The sequence below is a fragment of the Rhinatrema bivittatum genome, chromosome 5, assembly GCF_901001135.1.
Source record: "Rhinatrema bivittatum chromosome 5, aRhiBiv1.1, whole genome shotgun sequence".
Classification (NCBI taxonomy): domain Eukaryota; kingdom Metazoa; phylum Chordata; class Amphibia; order Gymnophiona; family Rhinatrematidae; genus Rhinatrema; species Rhinatrema bivittatum.
In genome coordinates this window covers 241034082-241060332 of record NC_042619.1, presented here as the reverse complement: position 1 = coordinate 241060332, position 26251 = coordinate 241034082, and the positions used below count along the sequence as shown (strand labels likewise).

At 40.8% G+C, this 26251-nt stretch overlaps 1 protein-coding gene and 1 long non-coding RNA gene across 4 annotated transcripts in view; one reads left to right on the top strand and one right to left on the bottom strand.

Annotated features, from left to right (window-relative positions):
• The window catches only part of EVA1C (eva-1 homolog C), a 108256-nt gene extending 82470 nt beyond the window's left edge, over positions 1-25786 (top strand). For all 3 annotated transcript variants that reach the window (XM_029603590.1, XM_029603587.1, XM_029603588.1), the window contains exons 5-8: positions 5636-5779; positions 8830-8901; positions 15912-16001; positions 21624-25786. In XM_029603590.1, the coding sequence (XP_029459450.1) occupies positions 5636-5779; positions 8830-8901; positions 15912-16001; positions 21624-21997 (680 nt within the window). In that variant the 3' untranslated portion in view covers positions 21998-25786. The remainder of the gene's footprint in view (positions 1-5635; positions 5780-8829; positions 8902-15911; positions 16002-21623) is intronic.
• Positions 17014-20604, bottom strand: LOC115092589. Its single transcript, XR_003857033.1, has 3 exons — positions 20191-20604; positions 19960-20062; positions 17014-19117 (listed from the first exon to the last, which is right to left on the bottom strand). It is a non-coding gene; the product is annotated as an uncharacterized LOC115092589 (long non-coding RNA).
• Positions 25787-26251: the final 465 nt, after the last annotated feature.

Sequence of the window (26251 nt, the reverse complement as noted above, 5' to 3'; positions counted from 1 at the left end):
GTGATAATGGCCGTGCAGTTGGGAATTTCTGACCCCTTTGGACTTGTTCGAGGCGTACCTTCACATTCCCATTCGAATAGAGCATCAACACTTTCTGCAATTCGCAATTCTGGGATGCCATTATCAGTTTTGGGCACTGCTTTTCATCTAGCCACCGCTCCCAGGACCTTTTCCAAGGTAATGGTGGTAGTTCCGGCAGAATTGAGAGAGGATGGGATCCTAGTTCATCTGTATTTGGAAGACTGGCTGATTCAAGCCAAGTCGCTGGAAGAAAGCAACCTGGTGACCCGCAAGGTGATCTCCTGTTGCAGGAACTCAGATGGGTGGTGAACCTGGCCAAGAGCAGCCTTCAGCCTGCTCAGTTGTTGGAATACCTTGGGGTTCAGTTCGACAAGAAGCAGGGCAAGGTTTTCTTGCTGGATGCTCGTATTCAGAAGTTGATGGCACAGTTTTATGTCTGTTGATGAACACTGTGTACCAGACTATATGGTCCTACCTGCAGGTACTTGGTTTTAATGAAGGCAACTCTGGAAGTGGTACCGTGTGCAAGAGCGCACATGCATCTTCAGCACTCCCTGTTGTCTCAGTGGACCCTGCAGTCTCTGGACTGTTTGGTTTGACTCCACCTGTCGATGGAGGTCTCCTCCCAAATGCAGTGGTGACTACAGCAGAATCATCTAAGGAAGGAGATTTCCCTAGCACCAATGGACTGGCTAGTACCGACAACAGATGCGAGCCTCCATGGTTGGGGAACTGACAGTGCAAGGGCACTGGGGATGCAGAAGAGTCTCTCTGGAACATCAATCGTTTGGAAGCCAGGGCAGTCGACTAGCATTTTTGCTTTCGGCAACAGGCTGCAGGGTCAAGTGGTCCAGGTAATATTGGACAACACGACGACTGTGGCTTACAATAAATCAGCAAAGAGGAACCAGGAGCCAACAATTGTCACATGAAATAAATCACCTTTATGGAATGGGCCAAACTACATCTCCAGATGATGTCAGACTCACATATAGCAGGAAAAGACAATATAAGAGCAAACTTTCTCAGCAGGAGAGTCTGGATCCAGGGAATGGTTGCTATTTAAATGAGGCATTTCAGCTGATTCTGGATCGCTGGGGTCTCCCGTTTCTAGACCTGAAATCAACTTTCCGCAGTGCGATAGTTCCACGATTCTTCAGTCACAGGAGGGATCTGAAGTCATTGGGAATTGATGCCTTGGTGCAGGAGTGGCCGGAAGACAAGTTGCTGTATACCTTTCCTCTGTGGCCCATGTTGAGCAGATTAGTCTGAAGGATCAATCGCCACAGAAGGATGGTGCTCTTGGTTGTTGCAGATTGGCCCAGGAGACCATGGTATGAGGATCTGCGACAGCTCCTGGTAGAATTGCCCCTTCAACTTCCAGCACACAGGGATCTGTTGCAGCAGGGTCCTGTTCTTCTTCACGAAGATCCGACTCTATTTTGTCTTATGGTATGGCCCTTGAAAGGGCTCACATTCTGAAATGTGGTTACCCTGCGGCAGTAATTTCCACTTTGCTAAGAGCTAGGAAGTTCTCCACTTCCTTGGCCTATGTGCGGGTTTGGCAAATGTTGGCAGCCTAGTGTGAGGATCGAGTGCTTTTCCTTGTTTGGTCAAGATCCTGCTCATTTTGGAATTTTTGCAGGATGGTTTGAATAAAGGCTTGGCCATTAATTCCATAAAGGTACAAGTAGCGGCTCTCACCTGTTTCAGAGGTCAGGTGAATGGTGGATCCTTATCGGCTCATCCTGATGTGGCCCGTTTCCTGAAAGGAGTGAAACATCTTTGTCATCCTTTGCAGTTTCCAGTTCCTTTATGGAGTCTTAATTTGGTATTGGATTTCTTAGCGGGCCCTATGTTTTAGACCGATGCATAACCAGACCTTGTGGTTACTGACCTTGAAAATGCTGTTTCTTGTGGCAATTTGTTCTGCACGTAGGGTTTCCGAATTGCAGGCTTTGTCTTGCCAGGAGCAATTCCTCCGGGTGACTCCACGGGCAGTGCAGCTGCACACTGTTCCTTCTTTTCTACGAAGGTGGTCACTGACTTTCACTTGAATCAGTCCATCTCCCTGCCATCTCTGGACAGAGAAAGAATGTAGAGAAGTATTGTCTATTGCGACTCTTGGATGTCAAGAGACATATTGTCAGGTATCTGGAGATTACTAAGCCTTTACAGAAGACGGATTGCCTGTTTATGTTTCACGGCTGTACTAGGCAGGGAGAGCCGGCCTCGCGAGCTATCATACAGGTCAATCCAGTAACGAGTGGTAGGAAGAGCTGCGTTAGTGCCCGGCGCACCCGTGGTTGCCGCACGCACAGTCCGGCCTACCTACCGCTCGATCTTGTATGTAAATAGCTTGCAAATGCAAGCTGCGTCTAAGAAGCGTCCGTGAAGCGTTAGGCCCGCGCAACCCATTTTACTGTATAGAGCGCTATACAGCGCCTATACAATAACCTGGGTGCGCGGGCCTAATGCTTCACGGACACGCTGGTATCTGTCATTTCAAATGTCATTTGAAATGACAGGTACCAGGAAGTGGACAGTTCTCCGATGCTCGGGATTGTCAGCCCTCTCTCCCCTCCTCCCAAAGCAAGCATCAAAAGTGGGAAAAAATCGGGAAAAAAAAAAGTAGCAAGAGAGAGGACGGGCAATCCCGAAGCAAGGCGCGAAAAAAAAAAAAGTGCAAAATATCCTACATATGTCTAAATATACCACTGAAACGAAGTTTAATATATTTTTACAGAAGAAAGCAATATGTATGCTTCACTTAAGTTATTAAGTAGTTATAACCATCAGTGGTATCCATGTGAGCATTCCAATAAAGAACTACAGTGAAAGTCCTTTTTTTTTGTTTTTAAAAAGGTCCAACCAGACAGAATTTGCAGGTTATCAAGACCAAGTACATCTTCACTGTTACTACTTAAATTCTCTAGAACTCTGAGCCTTCTTCCAGTTTCATAGCTTCCTCAGCAACCAACAACTAGAGTGAAACGAGGCTTAGTTGTCAAGGAAGCTATGGAAATGGAAGAAGGCTCAGAGTTCTAGAGAATTTAAGTAGTAACAGTGAAGGTGGGCCTGGTCTTGATGATCTCTCCTTGAGTGCAGTCCACATTTATATATTGGGGTTCTGCACCTGTGAGTAAGAAGTGAAATGATTTAAGAAGAAAAGCATGTTTTTCTAAGTTCAATGGTATGGATGTAAGTTTAACAAGACAACTTGAGGAAAAGCTGCAAACTTGCAGAATTTTATGTTCATAAATCTCTGTGATTTTCAATGGATGTAAGTTTGCCATGCACAAGTTATGCCCTGCTTGGAGCAGGTGTAACTCTTGTGCATGGACAATTACATATCTTCCGCCACCAATTAAGGAAGAGTTGCACATAAAATCTTTGTTAAAGTCTATGTTTGCACATTGTACACACAAACTTTACCATTATGTAGGAAATTATAATATTTATATCTGTATGCTTAAAAAAAGACCTCAAAATAAGTTATTGCATTTTAAGGAATTAAGCTGATTGCATCCAGTGAGGTTGGAGCTCTTCCAGTACTTCCTGTTACTCATGCCACATTAACCTTGATTCTACTCTACGTGTTCAGTGAGCTTTTGTTGCACAGATGCATGCCAAGATTAGGATATGGACTGCTTAAAGGAAAGAGGAGATGGGTGAATGTAAAAGCTAATATACACTCGTATCCAGCATGTAACCCCTGATGCAAGTTGCTTGTGAAGGAACTGGACCTGTTTTATGCAAGATGCTTTCCGGGGCCCATCCTTGATTGAAGTTGTGTTATTGCCTTGGACCCTAATGTTTGAAGCTGCCTAATATTTCAAGAGTGCAACCACCAGAAGTAAATTCAGACTGCAGAAAAATTCAGCACTAACCAAGTTTGCACTGGACAAAAACTAGCATTGATTTCATGATTTATTTTATTTATTTATTTATTTATTTAAAAGTTATTTATAAAACGCCTTACTGACTTAAATAAATCATCTAAGGTGATGTACAACAATCGAATAAAAACAATCAACATCTATAATACACATAAGAAGATAAAAATAAAATACAAAGGGCCAAGTTTTTAAACCTACGCCTGATTTTATAACATGTGCACGCCGAGGTCAGCGCTCGCAAGGGGGTGCACACTTGTGCACTTTGTGCGTGCTGAGCCCTAGGGGTGCCCCCCACCTTCCCCTCCCTAAACCACCCCCCAGCCCTATCTAAAACCCCCCCTGACTTTTGTTGGCGAATTTGTGCCTGCCTCTGAGCAGGCGTAGGTTGCGTGCGCTGGCCAAGTGCCGGCGCGCCGGAGGCCTCGGTCCAGCCCCTGGCCTGTCCACTCCCCATTCATTTTTTTTTTAAGCCCCGGGACATACGCGCGTCCCAGAGCTTGCGCGTGTCCCAGAACCTATGCAAAATAGGCTCAGTGTGCGCAGGAGCGGGTTTTCGGGGTTACGCGCATAACCCTTTGAAAATCCGCCCCAGAATAGCTCAGCCTGACTATCTCCAAAGACCCTTCTTTAATTGTAACCTTTAATCATTTCTTTTTTTCTTACATAAAAATTCTCAGACTTGGTCAATGTCTAATTAGACATGTTTTGATGGAATTTGGTTGCTAGATATATCAGAAAGTTTACAGTTTATCTGAAAAGAAAAGAAATAGGTATTTTTAACCCCACTTTATGGCAGCCAGCAGTGACTCTATTCACGTGCCATTATGAGCTTGCAGTTTGCTTAACGAGACTATATTTGTAGATAAGGGAAGACTGGCAGAGTTTGTGGAGCACAGAAGGATGTTTGAGATTTTAAGGGCCAGATATACTAAAGGGATTTTTACCATGTTGTGCCTATGGGGAAAAAGCTTAGTACATCTGGCCCTAAATGTTTAAGGAGATTCCATTTTTTTTCTGTAAGATGGTATTACTTTGGCTTTCCCATGGGAAGATCCTTAAGAAGCTGTCAGAGACAACTGAATTCAACAGAACACAACGGAGGCCTATATTCAATAGGCCATCTAGTGGACAAGCTAACCGGCTGATCGCCCCATCGCTATGTTTAAAAAAAAAAAAAAATTCAGGGCTGGGAGTCATTGCTGCTCAATCCTCCTCCCCATCCCCTGCTCCCAGTTCCCAATATTTCCTAAAATAATGGTACTCTCCATGGAGGTCTCCCACCCACCTAATGCCCACTCCAGCCTTTTCCCTTGCACCCATCCCCCAGTACCTAAAACTGTTGTATTTCTTCACCCCGGATCATGGTGAAGTCCTACCACAATCAGGGACCGATGCTACTGTAGTTGCACAGCTGCTATGATGTGAGCGTACTGAAAGTTATCCATCTAAATGGTTTTTGAATATCTACCCCAAGGAACTTTTACTCTTTCTTCAACCTAACTTACTTGTTATTGCGTATGTTAGACTAATGTTTAATCTACAAGGTCATTTTTGTTTGTGCTAAAATAGTTCTTGGAATGTAATGCTTGGACATGCTTAAGTCTTTCCTGTAACTCAGTGGCGTCAAATTGCCTCAAGTCATCCACTCTTCACATTGATAACATGTTTTTGTATGCATACAAATGTAATATATATATATATATTTTATATTCTAGATTGCTTGTCTTTCATGGCCTTGGAGATTTTATCGCAGAGGTGTTATGGCAAGCAGAAGTGTAACATCCTTGTCAATGACAACCATTTTGGAGCTCCGTGCCTGCCAGGAGTAAAGAAATACCTTACTGTTCACTATGCCTGTGGTAAGACTGGGCTGAGATGAAAGCTTTGGAGATCCCATATTACTGCTGATGTGCACACACAGTTATTCTTGTTGAGAAATCTAATAGTGAGCAAATGAAATGCATATGAAATGATTTCATATGTACCGGTATTTTGATTTCTTATTTCTAGTTTCTATAATGGATGTCTATGCTATATTTTAAATGGGATTAGAGCTATTGATTAAAAAAGTCAGTTTACATAGCTTTAATTTGCACAGTAAAATTGACAGTATGTCTTTGTGTCAAGCACCTAAATATAAACCACAGATTAGTAACTGCTACACTATTTTTTCTGTCAGAATATCCAGCACTCATAAAATATCAAAATGTCATTCTGAGGGGAAGAAAAGCTGACTAGCTCCATTTCCATATTTAGAAATGTGCAAAAATGACTTAAGACATAAGTGGAGTTTTTGAAACCCAATGCAGGTTATAATTACAAAACCTCTTATTCCCATTTTGTTCCAAAATCTTTTCAAGATATTTGCACACTGAAACCTACAGGTCCATTGTGTATAATTATATTTTAAGACGAGAGGCAGTCATGTGCATGTTTGAACCGGAAGATGTAGCTTACTTTGATCATATGGCCACTTACAACATGTTCAAAAAAACCCTCAAAATAAAAGAAATAATTTACAAAACAATTTCCAAAAAAATATCAAAATGGCTGTTAATGCATTTGCAGTACTCAAGATAAATACATGAATTGAAGCTTTGTCCCCAGACTAACACTAAACTCAGCAATGAATGCTGTTACAACACTGACCTCATTGTTAAAAGTATCCTACCTATATGCAACAGATAACATATCTTAAAAACAAATACCTCCCCACTTTAACTGACTGCAACAATTGAGGTTACAGTACTGATCTAATACCATGAAACATGCCCACATCCAAACGGCACACAAAAAAAAATTATATTAATATTCAAAAGGGACCAAAATAGGTCTTGAAGTTTGATATTTTCCTTGGATGAGATAATTAGGGACCTTTTTTGGTCCATTTGTAATACTAATATCAACATTTTTTGTATGGGCTTTGGATGTGGGCATGTTTCAAGGTATTAGGTCAGTGTTGTAACAGCAGTTGACATTGTCGTTGAGTCAGTTATAGTGGGGTAGTATTTGTTTTTAAGATATGTTGATCTGTTGCATGCATGTGGAATACATTTTAGCAGTGAGGTCAGTGTTGTAACAGCATTCATTGCTGAGTTTATTTTTAGTCTGGGGACAAAGTTTCATTCAAGTATTTAACTAGGGTATTGCAATTGCATTTACAGACACTTTGATATGTTCCTCTATATATTAAAAAAAAATGTTGGAAGTGTTTTATAAATTATTTTTTTTATTTTGAGGGTTCTTTCTGTTTTGTTTTTTATACTATTTTGACATATTGAACCTCAGGTTGTTGGTACCTCAGCTTGTGGTTATTTTTACCTAGCAGTTCACCTATAAAAAAAAAAAAATGATGTTAAACTGAGCTGTCTTTGGTCTTCTCAGTTTTACTGGATTCAGCTTTTTGCCTTGAACTGATAGAAAGCAGTTCATGTTACCTCCTCCTCTGTACTGCTTCCCACAGGCTGGGCGTTTCTTTCTTGTCTGATTGTGCAATGCTGTTTTTTCTGTGCTCCCTCCCATCTCTCAGTTCTCCTTGATACCACTGTATGCATCATCTGTGCTCCATTTCCCTCCATTGTCTTTACCTGTCCTCTTGAAATCCCTGCATTCACACACATTTCTCAAGAGTCAAATCAGCTTTGTGAACTTTAATCTTGTTTGTAGTGTATTCTGGTGTTTAACAAATATTCATGAATTCACGCGATTAATGCTGTTTTTTGGTATAATTGGTTAAAAGCAACAAAGATGAATTACTGTGAATGCGGATAATTCTTATTCCAGATATTACCTGCTGGCATATATCCGGGGTGGGGGGGGGGGGGGCACTGGACTAGTAGATTTATTATGGGCAACAAAGCCTGCAGCTGAAGTAGTTCTAGAGAGAGAACAAAATAGTATAAAACAAAAGTTGAATTCTCGAAGACCTTGCATTTCTGTCTTTGTGCCTTAGGAAGTGTAAAGAACAAGTCACCTTTTAGTAAAGGAAAACCCACAGTACCAGTAGAGATGTGAAGGAGAAATATTAGAACTGGGTCTGCAACTTCATGCCTAGAGCATTGTACAAGAACAGAGCTTTCAGTGCTAGGAGAGGAAAGAGCAAATAAGACGGGAAGAAAAGCTTCCTAAAAGCCTTCTCATTTATTTAGTGAGGAACAACGCATGACGTGCAAGCTCCACATTAGATCCCCTAAGAAACAAGAGGAATGTACAGTGAGCCAAGTTAAAAGGAAAGGGTAGAAACCAGGCATTATCAAGATAGGAAGTAAAAGGGAAGCACCAGGTTAGCCTGCCAGTAATAATAAAAAAAAAAAAAAAAAAAAAAGCAAAGTGGTTGGGTAGAGCTAGGAAAAGGATGCAGACTTCAGGGACTACTAAGATGCTGTGTACAGGGAATGGACTGCAAACAAAGCCGAATACTTCTACCTATCTAGCAAGGAATATCGGGAAGAGCAACACTTGCCACTTGTCACATTAGCTTTCTTTGAAGTAAGTTCATCCACAGATTTATTTGTGAGCCTAATATGAATAGATTCACACACTATTTATTACTTTCCTTCTTTAAAAAAAAAATATGAAGATGCAACTGTACCAGCTCCCTTCAAATAAAAGGAAGTGACAGATTGTATGGACTCTGGCCATTTATTTGACCACTTATTGACAGTATTTACCAGAGAAGCATGAAGCCACCAGCGAGATTGAACACTTCTGGTTTCTCTGCTGATTAAACTCCGCAGTGTTTGGCCACAGCCGAGGTTCGGGTCTGCTCTTTAGCACTGGCAATGAAAAGATTGCTTTAGTAATGGAGAACTGTGATTTCTCCTGCTGTAGTGCCTCCGATGCATCTCCTCTAGTATAATGTGTTAAAACTGATAGCATAAAATATTCTTTCTTTCTTTTTTTCTTTTAGTTCCGAAAATCATACTTACAGCTGTTGATCCTAAGATTTCTAATCAGAAGCCTTCTTTGGAGCAAAATGATGGTAAGGATGGTAATTTTCATTTACTAGTAGAATCCGGCATCTCGTGCGACCACAGTTAAGTGTTTGTTTCTAGCTGAGTGCAAACATGCAGAACGCATTTCTTAGGCACAAATGGGTACCACTTTTTCTGCAGTGCATATTTATGTGGCCTTTGACATTCGTTGGATCTGATTCATCAGTGGTTTTTCCCACACTGTTGCCTACTCATGATAAATCAAGCCCATTAACTTAGCCTGTCAGGGCTCTTAATTTATAGATAATTGCCTTGATACAGCATAACAACCAATAGTGATATATTATGTCAAACGGACAGATAATTGGCAGCATTCACCAAGAAGTTGTTACAGTTTAATGTGACTGAATATTTGCATCTCACTAACTTGACATGGTACGATGCCTCTGCCTTTGTGTCCGATCTACAGGCCACTAATGTAATAACCAGTCCCTACAGAATCCACTGTCTATGAAAACTGGACAGGTGCGTGGTACCAAAAAATCCTTTCTAAAATGCTATCTCGGGCACCCGAAAATCTTAAAATAAAACACGCATGGCAAATACTAATACCCTGTTCTGAATTAAAACTTTACTGTTTTCAAATCAAGTGACTTCACACTCACTCTACATGGGTTACTAGTTCACAGTGACATCACATAGACTGCATGGACCAATCAGCTCATTCCGTGAGAGGTAATTTGTCTTTAATATGGCCACTGCCAGACACTATGGAGAACTGCAGGGAAGTGCTTTAAAAATGTAATGGTTGACAACTTAGCAGTAATAGTTGCAGTTCATAAAGAGAATTACTGATTCTGCAAATATTGTATAGTACATAGATGATAAGTTCTCATTTCACTTAGTGTTCCTCAGACCCCTATACATTAACTAACAAGTGTGTAAAAAGGCACCTGAACCAGACCATTGTCAATGACTCTTGTGCTTCCTGTAAATTAGAAATGGACAAACTCCCTTTAAAGAATTACTGTGTTCTAGCCTGGGAGGAAATAATGCCTACTTGCTTTTAGGGCAGTTGCTGGGTTAGTTTCAGTGCCCACTGCTTCCCTTTTGGGCTCACCTGCTTACAGACTGAGTCAGAAAAGTGATGTGGTGCCCAGGGTGGTACACTCCATGCCCACTCCTTGCAACGTCCTCATTTTCTCTGTGGCATGGATTTGTCTTGGCCATGGACAGAAGTTTTGGAAAGAAGCAGATTAGTATGATTTACATTTATCTGGATCGAGAGGATTACCAGAAATATGAACAGCAAATCACTAATGTAGTTTTCTTTCCTTTGCCAGTAACCTAAGGGAAATCTCTCTCCTCCCCCTGAACTTATAAAGAGGCAGGAGTTCTCTCACATAATAACATGACATAGTAATGTAGAGCCCAAAATCCAAAACACCACTTAGCCAGCTAGGTGCCACTGCTGAATAGCCAGCTATAGTCAGTGGGTGCCACTTAGCTGGCTAAGCCACTTATCCAGCTAAGACAGGGGCAGGGAATGGTCAGATCGGGGAGGAGTTGAATTGTCCAGATAAATTAACTGGCTAATTCGATATTCACACTTAGGCCTGGATTCTCTAAGGTCGCAGACCTTAGAGAATCCAGCGGTAGCGGGGGGTGGGCCTCCGAAAGCCGGCAGCCATCGCACCACTGCGGTGCGCTGGCTGCTGGCTTTCGCACCGAATAACTACACTATAAAAGGTGCCACCCCGACTCCATCCCGAGCTAGCTATCGCACGCGAAAAGTCCTTTTTTGCGTGCAATACACTTTGAAAATGACCCCCCTTAGCCGGCTGATTTATCCAGCCAACTGTGATTGGGCCAAAGTCCTGTCCTAAAGTTAGCTGGTTATACATTATCAGCTAACTTTAAGATAGCTGGGTGTATTCAGTGGCCTGGCTGCACTGCTGAATAAACGGCATTAGTTAGCTGGTTAAGGATATCTAGCTGTCAGAGCCATGCAGCGGCTGAATATGAACCTCATAGTAAATGACAGCAGATAAAGGCCCATGCAGTCTGCCCAGTTGTTGTCTTCATTTTGGATAAATGATTATATACATTTTCATACTTAAACCAATACTAGTTTCACCAGATCAGCTGAAAGTATTGGCAAATCTCAATATAAAAGTCTGTTTCATGTTGCTTTCCACAAGAATTAAGAGCAGGAGAAACCAACATTTGTCTGGCTGGTAATTATTTATGGATCTGTCCCCCAGAAACGTATCCATACCTTTTTTTGAAACTTATACTGCTAGCCTTACCCACACTTGCTGGCAACAAGTTCTATAACTTAATTATGCATTGATTGAAAAAAAAATACTTTCTTAAAATGTATTTTCTATCTGCTACCTTTCTAGTCCCTCGGAGTGTTCCCTAGCCCTAGTGCTATATGGGGCCGATACAATACAGTGCGCTCAGCCGAGCGCACTGTTTTAACCTGGAGTTGGACGCGGGTTGTATAGGCGCAACCTATTCCCATGCGCCTCCACAAGGCACGTCAAAGGAGCGGCGAAACAAAAAACGCTTCTCACATGCAAATGCACGTTGATGCTTTTCTGTACATCCTCCGACTTGATATCCTAGTGATATTAAGTTGGAGTAATGAAAAGTAGAAAAAAAAAAATGCCGGCGGTCAGGTTCGGCAAACGCTTAGTTAACCAGTGTCCGTTTTCCGAACCCGTGGCTGTGTGCCGGTTAGGAAAACGGATGCCGATTAAATTCAACATCCGTTTTCTTTACCGGCGGACAGCCGAGTACTCCTGGACTCCCGCTGTCAAGGAGGCGCTAGGGACACACAATCAACCCTAGCGCCTCCTTGCCAGCGCGATCCCTAATTAGAATTTAGCATGGCGTCCCCAGGAGGGGTGCCTGGGGGGTGTTAGGAAAGTGGGCGCTGAACACTCAGCGCCCACTTTCTGCGCATTTTAATTGCATCGGCCCCTTTGAAAGTGCAAGTAGCCGTTCCCTATTACCTGTTCCATCCTCACACAATCTTATAAACCTTTCATCGTATCCCCTCTCAGTCTCGTCTCTAAGCTGAAGAGTGCTAACTTGTTTAGCCTTTCTTCATAAAGGAGTCGTTCCCGCCCCATATTCATTTTCGTAGCCCTTCTCTGTACTTCTTCTACTTCTGCTATGTATTTTTTTTAGGTGCAGCAACCAAAATTGTACACAGTACTCAAGGTGTGGCTGCCCCATGGATCAGTACGGAGGCATTATTACAGGGAGGGCCAACTCCTGTCCTTAAGAGCCACCAACAGGCCTGGTTTTCAGGATATCCACACTGGATATGCACGAGAGAGATTTGCATGTACTGCCCCCCTTGTATGCCAGTCTATCTCAACCCGCTGAATGTACTTGTTTAAAGTTATGCGGATAACTTTAGCCCTAATTGGCCATTGGTTGAATATGGCTGGCCAGATAACTAGCTACTTGCCCAGATGTCTTCAGAGATAATAATGCTGGAAGTGTATTTCTGTACTATACAGTACGCTTCCAGCGTTATTACCTAAGTAACGCTGGAAGTGGCCAGGATCGCATAGCAGAGTGATCCCGGCTGGACGAGGGGGCAGATATTGTAGGTATGGGAGGGGGTGTGGATGTTTGTCGGGGAGGGGGACAGAAGAGGTAAAGTACAGATATTTTACTGGGGAGAGAGGAGCTGGAGGCTCAGGCCAGCAGAGCAAATCTTTAACTTTACATCTCTTTTGTAGATTGGGGCACATTTTTTGGTCAATGGGGAAGAGACATATGGTAGGGGGGTGGGTATCAGGCCAGGTGCCTTTTTTTTTTTTTTTTTTTTTTAAAGTGTGTTAATTGCCCAGGTAAGTCGCTAGTTATCTGGCCACATGAGGCCAGATATACCCAATATTCAGCTAAGTTAGCCATACAACGGAACCCCTCCCTGGAGCACCCCTGGAATGCCCCTTTTATATCTGGCTAAATTAAAGCTGGATAACAACTTAACCAGCTATAATTTAGCCAGATAACCGGCTGAAATTGCCATATTAGCCATTTACACTGATAACTTATCAGTTATCTGTCTAAATGGCTTTTGAATATCTACCCCCCAGATTTCAGTTTGTGGTTTCCAATGATCCCAAAATTCTTTTCCTGGGTGGGAATTCCTAATAAGGAACCCAGTATTGTGTGTGTCTGTATATAGTTAGTTTTATTGTCGGGAGCCAGAGATAATGACATCCAGGTCCTTTTGTTGCCAGCATTAACAGTTATGCTGCTGCAGTGTTTGGTTTTCTCCCTTCAGGATTATAAATTCTACATGCCTCTCACTGGGATGCAGACAGCCCCCAAAACACATTAAAGCAAAACTCCTTGCGCTGCCTCAAGGGTGGATCCTAAACAGAATTGTAATAGCAGAATAAAACTCCTGCATGAAGTGTCTGCAAACAAAAGGAACATGAAATAGGCTTTCATAATGGGACTTGCCGGGTACTTCAGACTGGCCAAGGTCAGAGACTGCTGGGCTCAGTGGACCACAGGTCTAACCTAGCATGCATCCTGGACCATCCCTGCATCTTGCTCAGAAAGTCTGACTGTTAGGGAACAGTTAAGCCTCATGCAGCACCGGCGCTTCCCCTGCAGCTCTGATGTGGCAGGTTTAAATCGCTCCCTGCTGGATTATTTGTCCCATCGTATGATCTTATGTGACTCCTGTTGCTCCACAGTGACCTCAGACGGTGCCTGCTGATCATACATTTCCCACGATGACTCTTATATACCTCCTGCAGACATTTAGTTTTCAACTTGGTTTTTCCAAACCTGTCCTGGTGACCCCCACAGCTAGTCAGCTTTGCAGGAGATCCATAATGAATATTTATTTATTTATTTATTTATTTTTAGATTTTTATATACCGGTGTTCTTATATGAAATAAAGATCACATCGGTTTACATTGAAACAGAACATGAAAATTGCCAAAAGGCATTACATAGAACAAGGTTATGAAACTTGGAACAGTGTACATAAGTTCAAAATTTAACAATAACGTTGTAACATTGATGACCAAAAGATAAAGGAGAAAAAAAAAAAAAAAGACTTAAACAATTAAGTTGACAGGTCTTATTGAGCATAAAAATTATAACGTATAAGTGAGAAAGTCTCAAGTGTCCTGCAGCAAGAGATTAGATACCGAAGTAGGTAGTGGTATGGAAAATGGGGGTTTGTGAAGAAGATATGTTCTTGCTGGTTGGAGGGGAAAAAATGATGATCATGGTCCTGGAAAAGCTTGGCTAAAGAGCCAGGTTTTAAGGTTTTTTTTGAATGAAGAGTGGCAGAACTCAAGCCGAATGTCTGGTGGGAGCGCATTCCATTGAATGGGGCCTGCTGTAGATATGGCACGTTTATGATGCGAGGATTTTGTTGAAGGTACATAGAGTGTGCCTTTATATGCTCCTCTGATGGGTCTAGAGGAGGAGTGAGGGCGTAGTTGGTTACATAATTGAAGAGGAGAGATATTGTGAATGGATTTATGAATTACGGTGAGTACTTTATATAGGATCCTTTGCTTTATAGGCAGCCAGTGGAGGAGCTTGAGAATGGGGGTGATGTGATCTCTTTTATTCGTATTGGTAAGGATTCTGGCTGCAGAGTTCTGTAGCATTTGTAGCATTTATATTTATATTTATATTTATATTTGTAGCATTTGTAGCATTTATCTCATACATTTGAATATGTATGAGATAAGTTTGAATATACTGAACTTTCAGTGATGCTCACTTATCTCAGGCATATTGATTATGATTCCTGAAAACCTGACAGTGGGGGGTCCCAAGGACAAGTTTGGAAAGCCTGGTTGAAAAGGACTAAGTTGAGCATAAGCCATCTGGAGGATGTCCGTGATAGCTGAGTGGCACATAAAACACTTTATTACGATAATGGAAAGAACCATGAATGCAATGCAATAAATGTCTGTTCAATATTTTAGTAAAATTGTTTGCATTCTGATGTAACACAGACTGTTACATTACTGTTGCTATGTCAGTCTTAAGTGTGGTCGAGATGTCAACAGGGTGTCTTCTGTCATGAATGTTTGCTATAGTATTTGAACATGATTTGTGCATGATCTGTAATTTATTTGATAAACCAGAAAGCTGCGGCAGCCCAAGATTTTCAAGGCTCCTATCACAATGAAAGCAGCCACTTGATGGAGGTCAGGCTGCTAGCTAATAGCTCATTGATACTGCATGCATGTGGCGCGGAATATCTCATGCAATAATTATACTGGGTATTTTCAACACCTTGTCTCCTGCTCCAGTTAGACAAAGCTTTCTGGTTTCCTGTAAGATGTAGTAGTTTACACAGAGACAGAGAATGTGACGGTAGATAAGAACTGATAAGGCTTATCTAGTCCTCTCAATTTGCTTCCTTTTGCATGCTTGCTATAGACCATAATTGATCTCTTGTCTTCCCTTCATTTCTTGGCTACCAAGATTGCTCTATGCTTATTGCAGGCTTTCTTACTTCTATTACTGTTTTTGCCTCCACTGGGATGCTATGTTCCATACATCCACGACCCTTTTCATGAAGAAATATTTTCTAATGTTGTTCCTGAGTCTACCCCCTTTGAACCCCATATCGTGACCTCTAGTTGCAGAAATCCCTTTCCACTGATGAATGTTTGCTTCCTGTGCAAACCTTTGAGGAATTTGAATGTTTCTATCCTATTCTTCCTCTGTCTCCTCTCCTCTAGTGATTCTCAACCCGGTCCTTAGGGACTGCGTGGCCAGTCTGGTTTTCAGAATATCTGCAATGAATATGCCTATGAGAGATATTTGCACACAATAGAGGCAGTGTATGCAAATATATTGCATGCATATTCAATGAGAGTGTTCTGAAAATCTGACTGGTCAGTGGGTTGAGAACCACTGTTTTAAGGTATACAAAATTAGGTCCTTAAATCTCATTTCAAAGTGTTTGTAGTGCAGGATTCACCAACCATGAGAGCACTGAATAACTTGTAACAATGTGTTTTTCATTTTTTTTAATCACAGACCTAAATCTTGACCCCCGAGGATCCAGACTTCCAGATAAAGATGGGATTATTCTTAGTAACTCTTTGGCTACACTTGCTTATATCAGAGGTAGCAAAATTATTTTAGTATTTTTGATTGTCTCTACCTCATCATAGTATAAATCACACGGCCTTACCACAGTAGATTCAAGGGGTCTCGTGTTGCAAGGTGCTAGTGTCCTGTGCCACTGAAATGGAAATTCCTTCATGTGGCATCTGTCAAGTGGGGTGAAACAGTTCAAAGTGAAATGAACAACTTGTGAAGCAAGCTGTGAAATAAACACAGCCGACAGCTTTACAACATATAGACAAGAAATTGTGGGTTAAATGCTTATTTCCATGTTAGTGTCAGGAAAGACAGGATTGTTCAGAGGTCGTGATATCTTATTTGATCAAGCTAAAGGGAAAAGCATGCATGATCTAGTGTCACCACAGACCATGGGATGACTGGGTTGGAACCAGCAGGCTTAAATCCCTAGAAACTAACTGGGTCAATGCTAGCAGTTTGGTGAAGGCCAAGGAAGAAGCAGAAAAGGATTTATGAATTACAAACATTAGGGCTTTGTTTCTCATTCCAAGCCTCTGGCAAGCACTTTTTTTTTGGTTTAATAAAATCCTAGGTTTTTATTGCACAGTGTTGTTCAGTTTACATTTTATTGCATTACAGTTTTACACAGTTATGTCACTGTATATTATCTTTTTATAATCATGACTGGCAAAAGCTACCCACGTTCATATAAGGCAAGCCAAACAAAGCAGATCAAAAAAGGGGATCGTTCAGTGCAAATGTGCCTCCAGTAAAAGGAAGCAGAAAAAAATACACATTTGTCGTATCATCGATTTAAAAGTTCATCCCACACCACATACCCATGTGATAATATGAAAACAATCAAACAAAACAGATTTCACCCAGCATTTAGCTGAACTTGCAGTTTTCCTCATTAGTATCCCTTAAAGTCCAGTGTGTGATATTTGATAGTGGGTGGGGTATTTTTTTCTCAGCAATATTTTAAAAAATGCCATATGGTGGATTTTATTTACACCATTAAACAAAGAAAGCTCAAAACTGAGTAAACAGCACATTTTAAATGAATACTTTGATGTCAATTATTAAATGACCTAGTCAAGTTTTAGAAATCTGTCTTCATTTTTATTTGCCATTTTGAAAACTCTTCTAATAATGCTTCCTGATGAAAATATTAGACTTGACTGTGAACTATAAAAGACTAGGAATATAAGTGATCTCTTGATAGTTTTATTGAAAATGAATACATATCAGTTTTAAACAATCCAGACGAGAGCAAGATGCTACTTTAGTAAAACAAATGTATTGTAAATTAAAGCTATATTGATTATTCCCATCTAATGAAGTGTCTGGCATTGCATATCATTTACAACAAAAGTCCAAATAACTGGTGAAACCCCCAAAATGTTTAACTATCAAAGATCAATCCAAAATATTCAGATATAAAAATTCAAAATGAAATATTTTTTAAATCACTTCCCACAGACCTCATTCCCAGTAACGATACTTAGTACATGATTGTTAAATTGACAAAAAATGCAGAAATTTTCAGTATAATCACAGGTCTAACATGTTCTTTATAAATTATATCAAATGTTCACAATGTGCCAAAATAAATGTTCTAAAAATGTTTGAAATACACATATCTTGTGGGAAACAATTCTTATCTTCAGTGCAGAGTTTCCAGAACATTAATATTGTGGGTCCATTGTAACCCCACAGTCTTATTCACAACCCAGCACCAGCCATGTTTCAAAGTAATTCACTCCTGCTTAAGGCAAACTTTCATTTTCTGCAAAGCATAAACAAACATCCATAAAAACTTTTGCAACTGTTGAAAAAAAACCCAAATCTAGCACATCACGTGAGGATCCCTAGTCTGCAAATCATTCCAGAGCTGAGTTACTTCCTGGCACCGCCACTCCTGTGTGTTCCAGCGGTCAGAATGTCCACCTGCCAACATGACTTGTTATGCATTTCCTATTGGCATCAAAGAGGGAACTCCTAGATGTTGAATCAAAAAAACCTTATTAGCCAAGCTAAGGGTAACAACACATCTAATCAGGTAAGGACATTAGTAACGCTAAAACATATTATGCAAAACAGCCGCTGCTTCATTATGGCATATTTGCTCCAATAAAGACACGTTGCCCATCAATGAACACAAGTTGATACCACAAAATCTTCATTAGATAAGGCTAAACCAATTCACATCATTATTCAAACCTTCAGGATGCATGGCCCCAAGCTTAAAGTTCCAAAAGACTTCTCTATAATTAAGTTTTTCCAAAAAATGTCACTCCTCCAGTGAGGTTGCACTTGCTGTAAAATGATCCAATAAAGATCTTCAAAGGAATGCCCCTCAGAGAAGCAGTGCTGCACCATAGGAACTTGAGTCTCCTCAACTGAAAGGCAACTGTGATGTTCGATCAAACAGACTTTCACTAGCCTTTTAGTACAACCAACATAGATATTCTGGCAGGGACACACAATAAAGTAGATCACTCATACAGTCGTGAATGAAGATGAATCACTTCTCCCCGAGTGTGATGTGTCCATGAATCACCTTGCAGAGACTACTGTGCACAAGGAACAAAGAAATGCAGGCATAGGGTATGCTGAGCGTGCTACCTTGTCCTGAAAGTTAGGTCCCCATGAGAAAGTGAATATCGGGGGATCTTTAAAAATCTGATGTAGCTGTACAGTACCCCACTGTTTATGAATGAATGATACGACAGCTGCTGTCTTGTTTGTATAACCTAGTATATATAAAAGCTTTTCACTCAATGGTGCTGATTTATAGTGTAACAGGTCAGGATTCAAATATAAGGCTGGTCTGTAAGCAGCTTTATTTAAAAGAAAAAAAAAAGTGAATATACTGAAAACTTCTGTACCATTTTTGTCAATTTAACAATCAGATGCTAAGTATAGATACTGGTATGAAATCTATAATGATTTAAAAAAGCTTTCTTGAATTTTTGTACCTGAATATTTTGGCTTGACCTGTGATACTTATTGCATATCACCTGCCAACTTCCTGAAATCTGGAGTTCACTGTGCTATAACCAATTTCATGCAATCAGGGAGATGAGAATCAGCCAAGCATGAGCCATACTTTGATTTCAGATTCTTCATTACATAAATCAGTCTCGTACACAGATCTGAAAAAAAGCATTTGTGCAAAATTATAGTGGGGTAGATTTTCAAAGGGGTACGCGAGTAGGTGGGTGGGTTAGGAGGGGGGGGGGGGAAGGTCAATATAAATAGAAAATAGAGGCACATGCTTATGTTTACTGTTATGACTGTTGTGCTTTGTAAAAGTTTTTATCCTGCCTCAATAAAGAAAATTGGGAAAAAAAAAAAAGGCCCATATGATCGAGTATCTGGGCTAAGCATGAACAACTTGCAGTTTAAAATGTCCCAGTTATGTGCATATATATATATATATATATATATATATCTATATCTATATGAGCATCCCAACCTTCAGAAAAAGGCGCAGAGTTATGGTGTGTTCGGGCATTCAGGGGCAGGGCCAACGTTTACACGAATTATAAATCCCACACCTGCAGCACATGTTGGGCTGTGACCTGCACTTACTTACTTCTGTTCTTGATGAGGTGTAAGTCTAAAGAAAACTCGTTTACCCAGACCCCTCACCAATTTGTTTTAGGCTTTAAACTGGGGGGAGTGTAAGGTGATGACCTAGAGATAGGCTGGGCTTAACTGGTGGACTAATTGGTCAAACCTATTTCTTTCACATACGCATGTGTTAAAATCTGACTGGCTGCATGCGTTAAAGCTGACAAATTCCTAAGGAAGATGAGCGAATAATGTTTGCTCATGTAACCATTTAAAATTAGGAGCACACGTACGCACGCTAGGTGTATTTAAAACCAAATGCTCGTGTATGCGCTCATTTTCAAGTTACCATCCCTGTGTAACATTTCTGCATGGGGGTACCCTGCACGGAGTGGCAGTCACACTACCCTAAGCAACTTACTGGGCAGATGGATGGACCACTTTGGTCTTTATCTGTCATCATTTACTATGTAAGCAGTGATTTTTGCAGAAGGATCTTCTGATGAATTCAAGGTTTCGGTGTGCTAGAGAAAAAAAAAAAGAGAGAAACAGTAAGAGAAATTCTCGGTATTTTGTTAAATCCTGACCCCACAAACCCTGTTCCTAAGATTAGAGACTGAAATTGAAGAGTGGGTTAACACTGATCAAAAACCTGATGCTGAAATTGTAGAAAAGTTGTGCAGCTGGAGAGATCCACTGCGTCCAAAGAAGACTATCACAGTGAAGAAGCTAAAATGACTTTAGCTGCTCCCTCACTGTGCCTTGAAACAGTCTCGAAATTTGCTGAACAGCAGCCGCTTCCTTCTGCTCAGCAGGTGATGAAACTTCATGTTGTTTAGAACAAATTTCTGGGGAAAAAAAAATAGACAACTGATTTGCAGGCAGGCAGACATCTACAAGTTGCTTCAAAGAGCTTCTCAAGGGCGCATATACAGGGTCTTCACCTGCATGTGGTAAAATGCCATTCGCCACTATACAGGAAAGCGCACAGATTTTTCATTACAGTTTGTAAAGAAAATCTTTTGTCACCCTTATTAAAAGTTGCAGGCATACATTCTGGACCACCAGGGACTTTTGGCAGGTCTTGGGGGGGGGGGGGGGGGTCAGGAGGGTGGGGGGGATGTAGTAAATTAATTTTGGAGGTCTTGGAGGGCGTCAGGAGGGTGGGGGTTTTTGTTAGATTTTTACTTTTTTATTAAAGATTTGTCTGCGAGCCCTGGACCCCCGCTGGATCACCAGGGACTTTTGGCAGGTCTTGGGGGGGGGTTAGGAGGATGGGGGGTTGTAGTAAATTAATTTGGCAGGTCTTGGGGGCATCAGGAGAGTAGGGGGTTGTAGTAAATGAATTTGGTAGGTCTTGGGGGGGTCAGGAGGGTGGGAGGGTTGTAGTTAATACGGCTCTCACGGAATTACATTTTAAAATATGTGGCGTTCATGGCTCTCTCAGCCAAAAAGGTTCCCGACCCCTGGTTTAGGGTCTGGTGAGTAACATGTTGTCCTCAAGCCATGCATTGGGAATCCTTGCTGTATGACAATTCTAATGTAAAATTATAAAAAAAATGTTACTTTATTACAGGCTTGCAGTTAGTTATATACTTTATACAATATTGCATATGAATGTAAGAAGAAAATGGACACAGCTATGTGAAAGTTGTAAAGTTTGTAATGACAAAATCATCTTTAATAAAATATTAGTTATGTGCACTGCAGAGAGGATAATGGATGGGGAGCCATTCTTAAATGACTTCTGATGATATGTAAGTCTGATGTCAGTAAATCTGAATGTGGAGGCAGCAGATCCCAGAGATACAAGGTCCGAGGAGGTTGGAGAACTTGCATTGTGTAATACATAGACCGCTTTGGGGTGGGAGCTTCAAGCATTGTAAATCCCTTCCAGTCATCATGTTACTGTAAGCTTCCAGTCCATGATGATATGACACCATGTAATATATATATGGGTATGTCACACAATCATTGGCCTGCAGTAGTTAGGCAGCATCAAGCCTTAATGCCACACAGATCTTTTCTTCTCACCAGAAACTTCTTTTGTAACTTTTTTTTTTTTTTTAATTATTTCTTTTGCAGCTCACCCAGAACGAGCTGCTCTGCTCTTCATGTGCAGTGTCTGCATGGGCTTAGCCTTCACTCTGTGTGCCTTGGTGATACGCGTGTCCTGTACCATGGACGTCCAGAAGCTCCACCAAGCAAACGACCGCTTGCTGCCAGAATGTAACCAGGAAGATAGCAGCGGTGAGGAAAGCGATGAGGAGGAGTCTTCACACTCAGCTGTTCCAGATGAATTCCTGGGCTTTCGTAAGCCTTCTCTCTCTGCCTATAACTCAATGGAAGCAGCTGAGCTGGCAGAAAGGATTGAACGCAGGGATCAGCTAATGCAGGAAATATGGATGAATAGTGCTTCAGATGCGTTCATTCCAAGATGCATCAGTCCCTACTACTGACCATGCTCTTCATCTGAACAAGGTTTTATGTGTAAAGTTATTTTAAATGGCCATTTTCTATCATTGCCTTCTGTGAAGGAAGATTACAGAAATTTATATATTGTCATTTCTAAAGGAAAACTAATGAACTGGGAGAGTTGGAATTTTCAGTGGTAAAATTGCACCTTTGGGGCTGTATTTTGGAAAACTATACTGTTTTTGATAGATTTGTTTCTACTTTTTGCATTTTTTATTGGTATTTATCTTCAGAAACTTATTTTACTGTAGAGTAAATTAAAACTATTTTTCTATGCAGAAGCAGAAAGCACCTAGAAAAGAGAGAGTGGTAAAAGAGGGTAAGATTAAAGCCATCTTCCCATCATATGGCAAATATATTACTGTTCCTTTCTGATACTAATGTAGATGTGGCTGAGACCAATGCTATTTCATATTGTTTACAAAGCACATGTGTCCATGTAGTAATCTGCTGTCTTTGCCTTCACAAAATCAGCTTCATGTATTATAAATAATCTGAAGGAAGAACAAAAGTCCATCAGCTTCAGCCTTCTTCATCTTTCTCTTTGGCAGTTAGCAAAGGGTGAGCCAGGGGACAGTTTTGTCTCCCAGCAAAAGAATTGGCTTTGGTGACCCCCAAATGATGCCTTCCTAGATTAACCTCTACCATTAAAGTAGATGATCTTCCTGCTCCCTGAACTTTTTGAGCCTCACAAACTCCTCCAATTTCTCTTTGTACATCCATCGATGAAGTCAAGAGGACGTCATCCTAACTGTGCCCACCATCAAAAGAACCTGTTCTAGAAATGATAGGTGTGTGGAGGAGTAGTGTAGTGATCGGAGCAGTGAACTGCAGACCAGAGAAGCCAGGGTTCAAATCCTGCTGCCTGCCTTGTGACCACAGCCAGATCACTTTGCCTCAGGCACAGACTTAGGCCCTCATTTACTATGCATTTTTTCCCTTAGACACCGCACAGGAGAAAAACTTTAGTAAAGAAGTGGCTGAAAAGCAGACTATATATTAAATAAATGTCTCTAGTCTCAGTACATTTCCTCTTGTTCTTAGTTGTTTGTGAGGGGTAGTCTAGGAGGAACAAATAATTTATTTGCAAGATCTGTATGCAACCTTTAACTATACATTTTTATAATATAATCATGCCCCCTATCAACATTATTGGTTCTTGGATATATTTTTTCTTGAGGTGCGGCACTCACAACTGTACCCCAGCTATCTAAATAAACTGCCTGTGCCTAGCGTAGCTTGTATGAGAACTCAGCCGGTGATGGATGGTTCACCCTTAACAGAAGGCCAGGGTGTCTCCTCTGACTGTGGAACTTCCTGCCTAGTACTGTAGCTACCTCAGCTCCACTATAACATTCTTAAGGCGATACAGGAGAGGCGACAGCTATGGTGGGGGAGGGGGGTTAGGCCTTTTTATAGGAAGACACCAAGCAGAGAGGGGCAATTGGCTATCACTAGATTCCTTGTTTTTCATCTTTGTTAGGGCCAACAGGACCAGTCATCTTATTGGAGAAGATGCAATGTTGAAAGCAACCCCAAGCGCTTTTAAGAAAGGGGACAGAATAAAAACTATCTTCACCAAATGAGGTTGAAACCAGCACTAGATTTAGGCCTAGGGATGTGCCTAAGGCACCCCAAAACAGGGATGCAGAACCCCCACCACCACCACCACCTCTTGTTTGAGCTCTGGCAGTCTCTGCCTGTGGGCATGCTTGAAACTATTTGGAAACCAATTTGCCTTTAGTTATCTTAGAATATATTTAATAATTTTGTTTCTAAATTACAATACAATTATTTTGAAACTGGTTTCAGATAAGTTTGTGAGGAAAATGAAATGAGGGCGGCAGTGTACATGCACATTGGATGGAAAGAAATGGAATAGCTGTGTCAAACTAGCAGACCTTTGTACACCAGACTGTGGATTAATTCAATAAAATATATTTCACATGTCCACTGATCCCAGCATTGTTGTGTAACCAAACCATGTGCAGCCGCAATAACAGAATCTGGGTGCCCCATGCTTAGATAAGAACAGTGTCTGTGTGTGTCGTGCTCTGGTGAGGTTTGAAGCCTTGACCGTTCGCACTAGTGTTAAAGTTGTACAAGTTCAAAGCCTCTTTTTTTGTGTGCAGTGAGAGAGAATTGGCTTGAGCCAGGGATGGACAAGAAAGGACAGAGAAGAGAGATTCAAAGGTATGACAGGAACGCATGCAGTGAATTATAGCGCAACAGAGCCAAAAATTAAGATTGAGGAACTAAGAGACAGGGAATGAGAAAGCCAGAACTAAGATGATAAATAGAAAAAACCAGCCAAAGAATATATTGAAACAAGAGCTATAAAGAAACTGGATTGCTGTTTTATTTGTGGTTGGAACTGCAATCAATATTGTATAACACAGCTCAACCTGGCTCATGTTTTGGCTTGTTAGAGCTAAGTTAGCTCCTTTGTCTCTGGCTGGTTTTGCACATCACATGTGACTCTTCCACCTCTATACGTGAATAGCTCTTACATCCCATTGTGATCCTTAGTGTTTGTTCCAGAGTCACTTTACTCTATACAAACCTTAGTGATACTGCCTTCCACCCCTTACCATAAATCCCCCTCGCTGACCTCAGCTCCCTTACCAGATTTACTGTTTGTATTTCTTCTCACACAGAATCTGAGTCAAATCTTATATTTGTCAGCTTAACTCAAGTTCCACTGGAGCATATAATCATCTTGAACCTGACTTGATTTTGGATATCTAGCAAGTGCTACAAGAAAATCTGAAGGTCATTTGACTATACGGAGGACTGGGGTGGGGAATTCAACTGCTCAGTCAATGAAGAGCAGTGGTAAGATATTTATACCACCGTTTTCCTGCTCCTTTGCACTTCCAACTCAATTTGAAGCAGCCTCTGTTGGGCAGTTGTACCATGAGCCTTTCTTTGCAATTAGCATGGGTGTTTTCCTCTACTTTTTTTTTTTTTTTAATTACAGTTTCAGTCCTTGGCTACAAGCACCATCGCTAAGCCACTGAGCCAACCCACTTTCATGTAATCCTAAATACATATCTAGATTCAACTAGTGCTGCCCAGACCTCTGTTTGTGCCAAAATGATAAAATTCTCAGCTGCATTACTAAGTACCATCCTATGCATTAAGGGCTGTGAGCTCCATGCCTCCCTTATCTTCTGCTAGTTGAGGCAATCTGAGTTTCACTCTCCCTTCGTCTAACTTCCAAATATATTTTGTTATGAGTACATTCAGATTTGAGTATCTGGATGGGCAACATAAAAAATAAATAAAACAGCCTTGACAACCAGGATCTTTAAATATCTTAAAGTTCAAAACGAACTTTATGAAGAACACTGTGTGTCTGACGAATGGGATTTCATTCACATGTTAGAAAAAAGGTTTGTGTTGCAAGTTGTTATATTCTCAAACTGGTGTCTGCATTGTATATTCAGTGCAAGGAACATTTTATCCCCTCAAACTGGAAATTTGCCATTTATCATTCAATTAATTCACAGAAGAAATATAATCAAGGAGGATTGTTTAAAATCCTCAGGTTGTAACATCTAAAGGGATTCAGATTATTTTCAGTTTTTCCTAAAATATTAGTATAATTTTACCACTAAACAATTCATACAGGGATAACACGACCACTATCATTTAGGAAAGGGAAAACCTTAGACAGCACACGCATCAGGATATCTTTTTTTCATTCTCTTGATGCTTCACGTGCAAACCTTGTAACTGCCATCACTGGTAAAAAAAAAAAAAAAAAAAAACCTTTTAGGTTTTCAAGCATTTCAATATAAATACTTTTTGATGATTTTCCAATCTTTATAGTCATACAAACATTATCCCACTTTAATCTGAGAATTGCAGTTGGCAATTCTCAGATTAAAGAACCTCCTAAGATTGGAATATCATAGATAATACTTGTCCAGTTGCAATGCGGACATGGCCATGTTTTTGCTCTCGTTTCAGCTGCTTCAGGGCATGCACTCAAAGTGAAGTTCCCAAACACTTCTGCCAGGCTGCCCTCTCACTGCATCTATGCAGCCATTTGTATGACTATAGAGACTGGAAATCAACAAAAAGTATTTATATTGAAACGACTGAAAAATACTATTTTAGGAAAAAATTAAAAATAAAATTTCAGAAGTTCTAAGGAAAACTAAAGTATTCATTAAGAATTCATTTTGAGTGACGGGTGGGTTGGACATTGTATATGTGTGTATATATATATA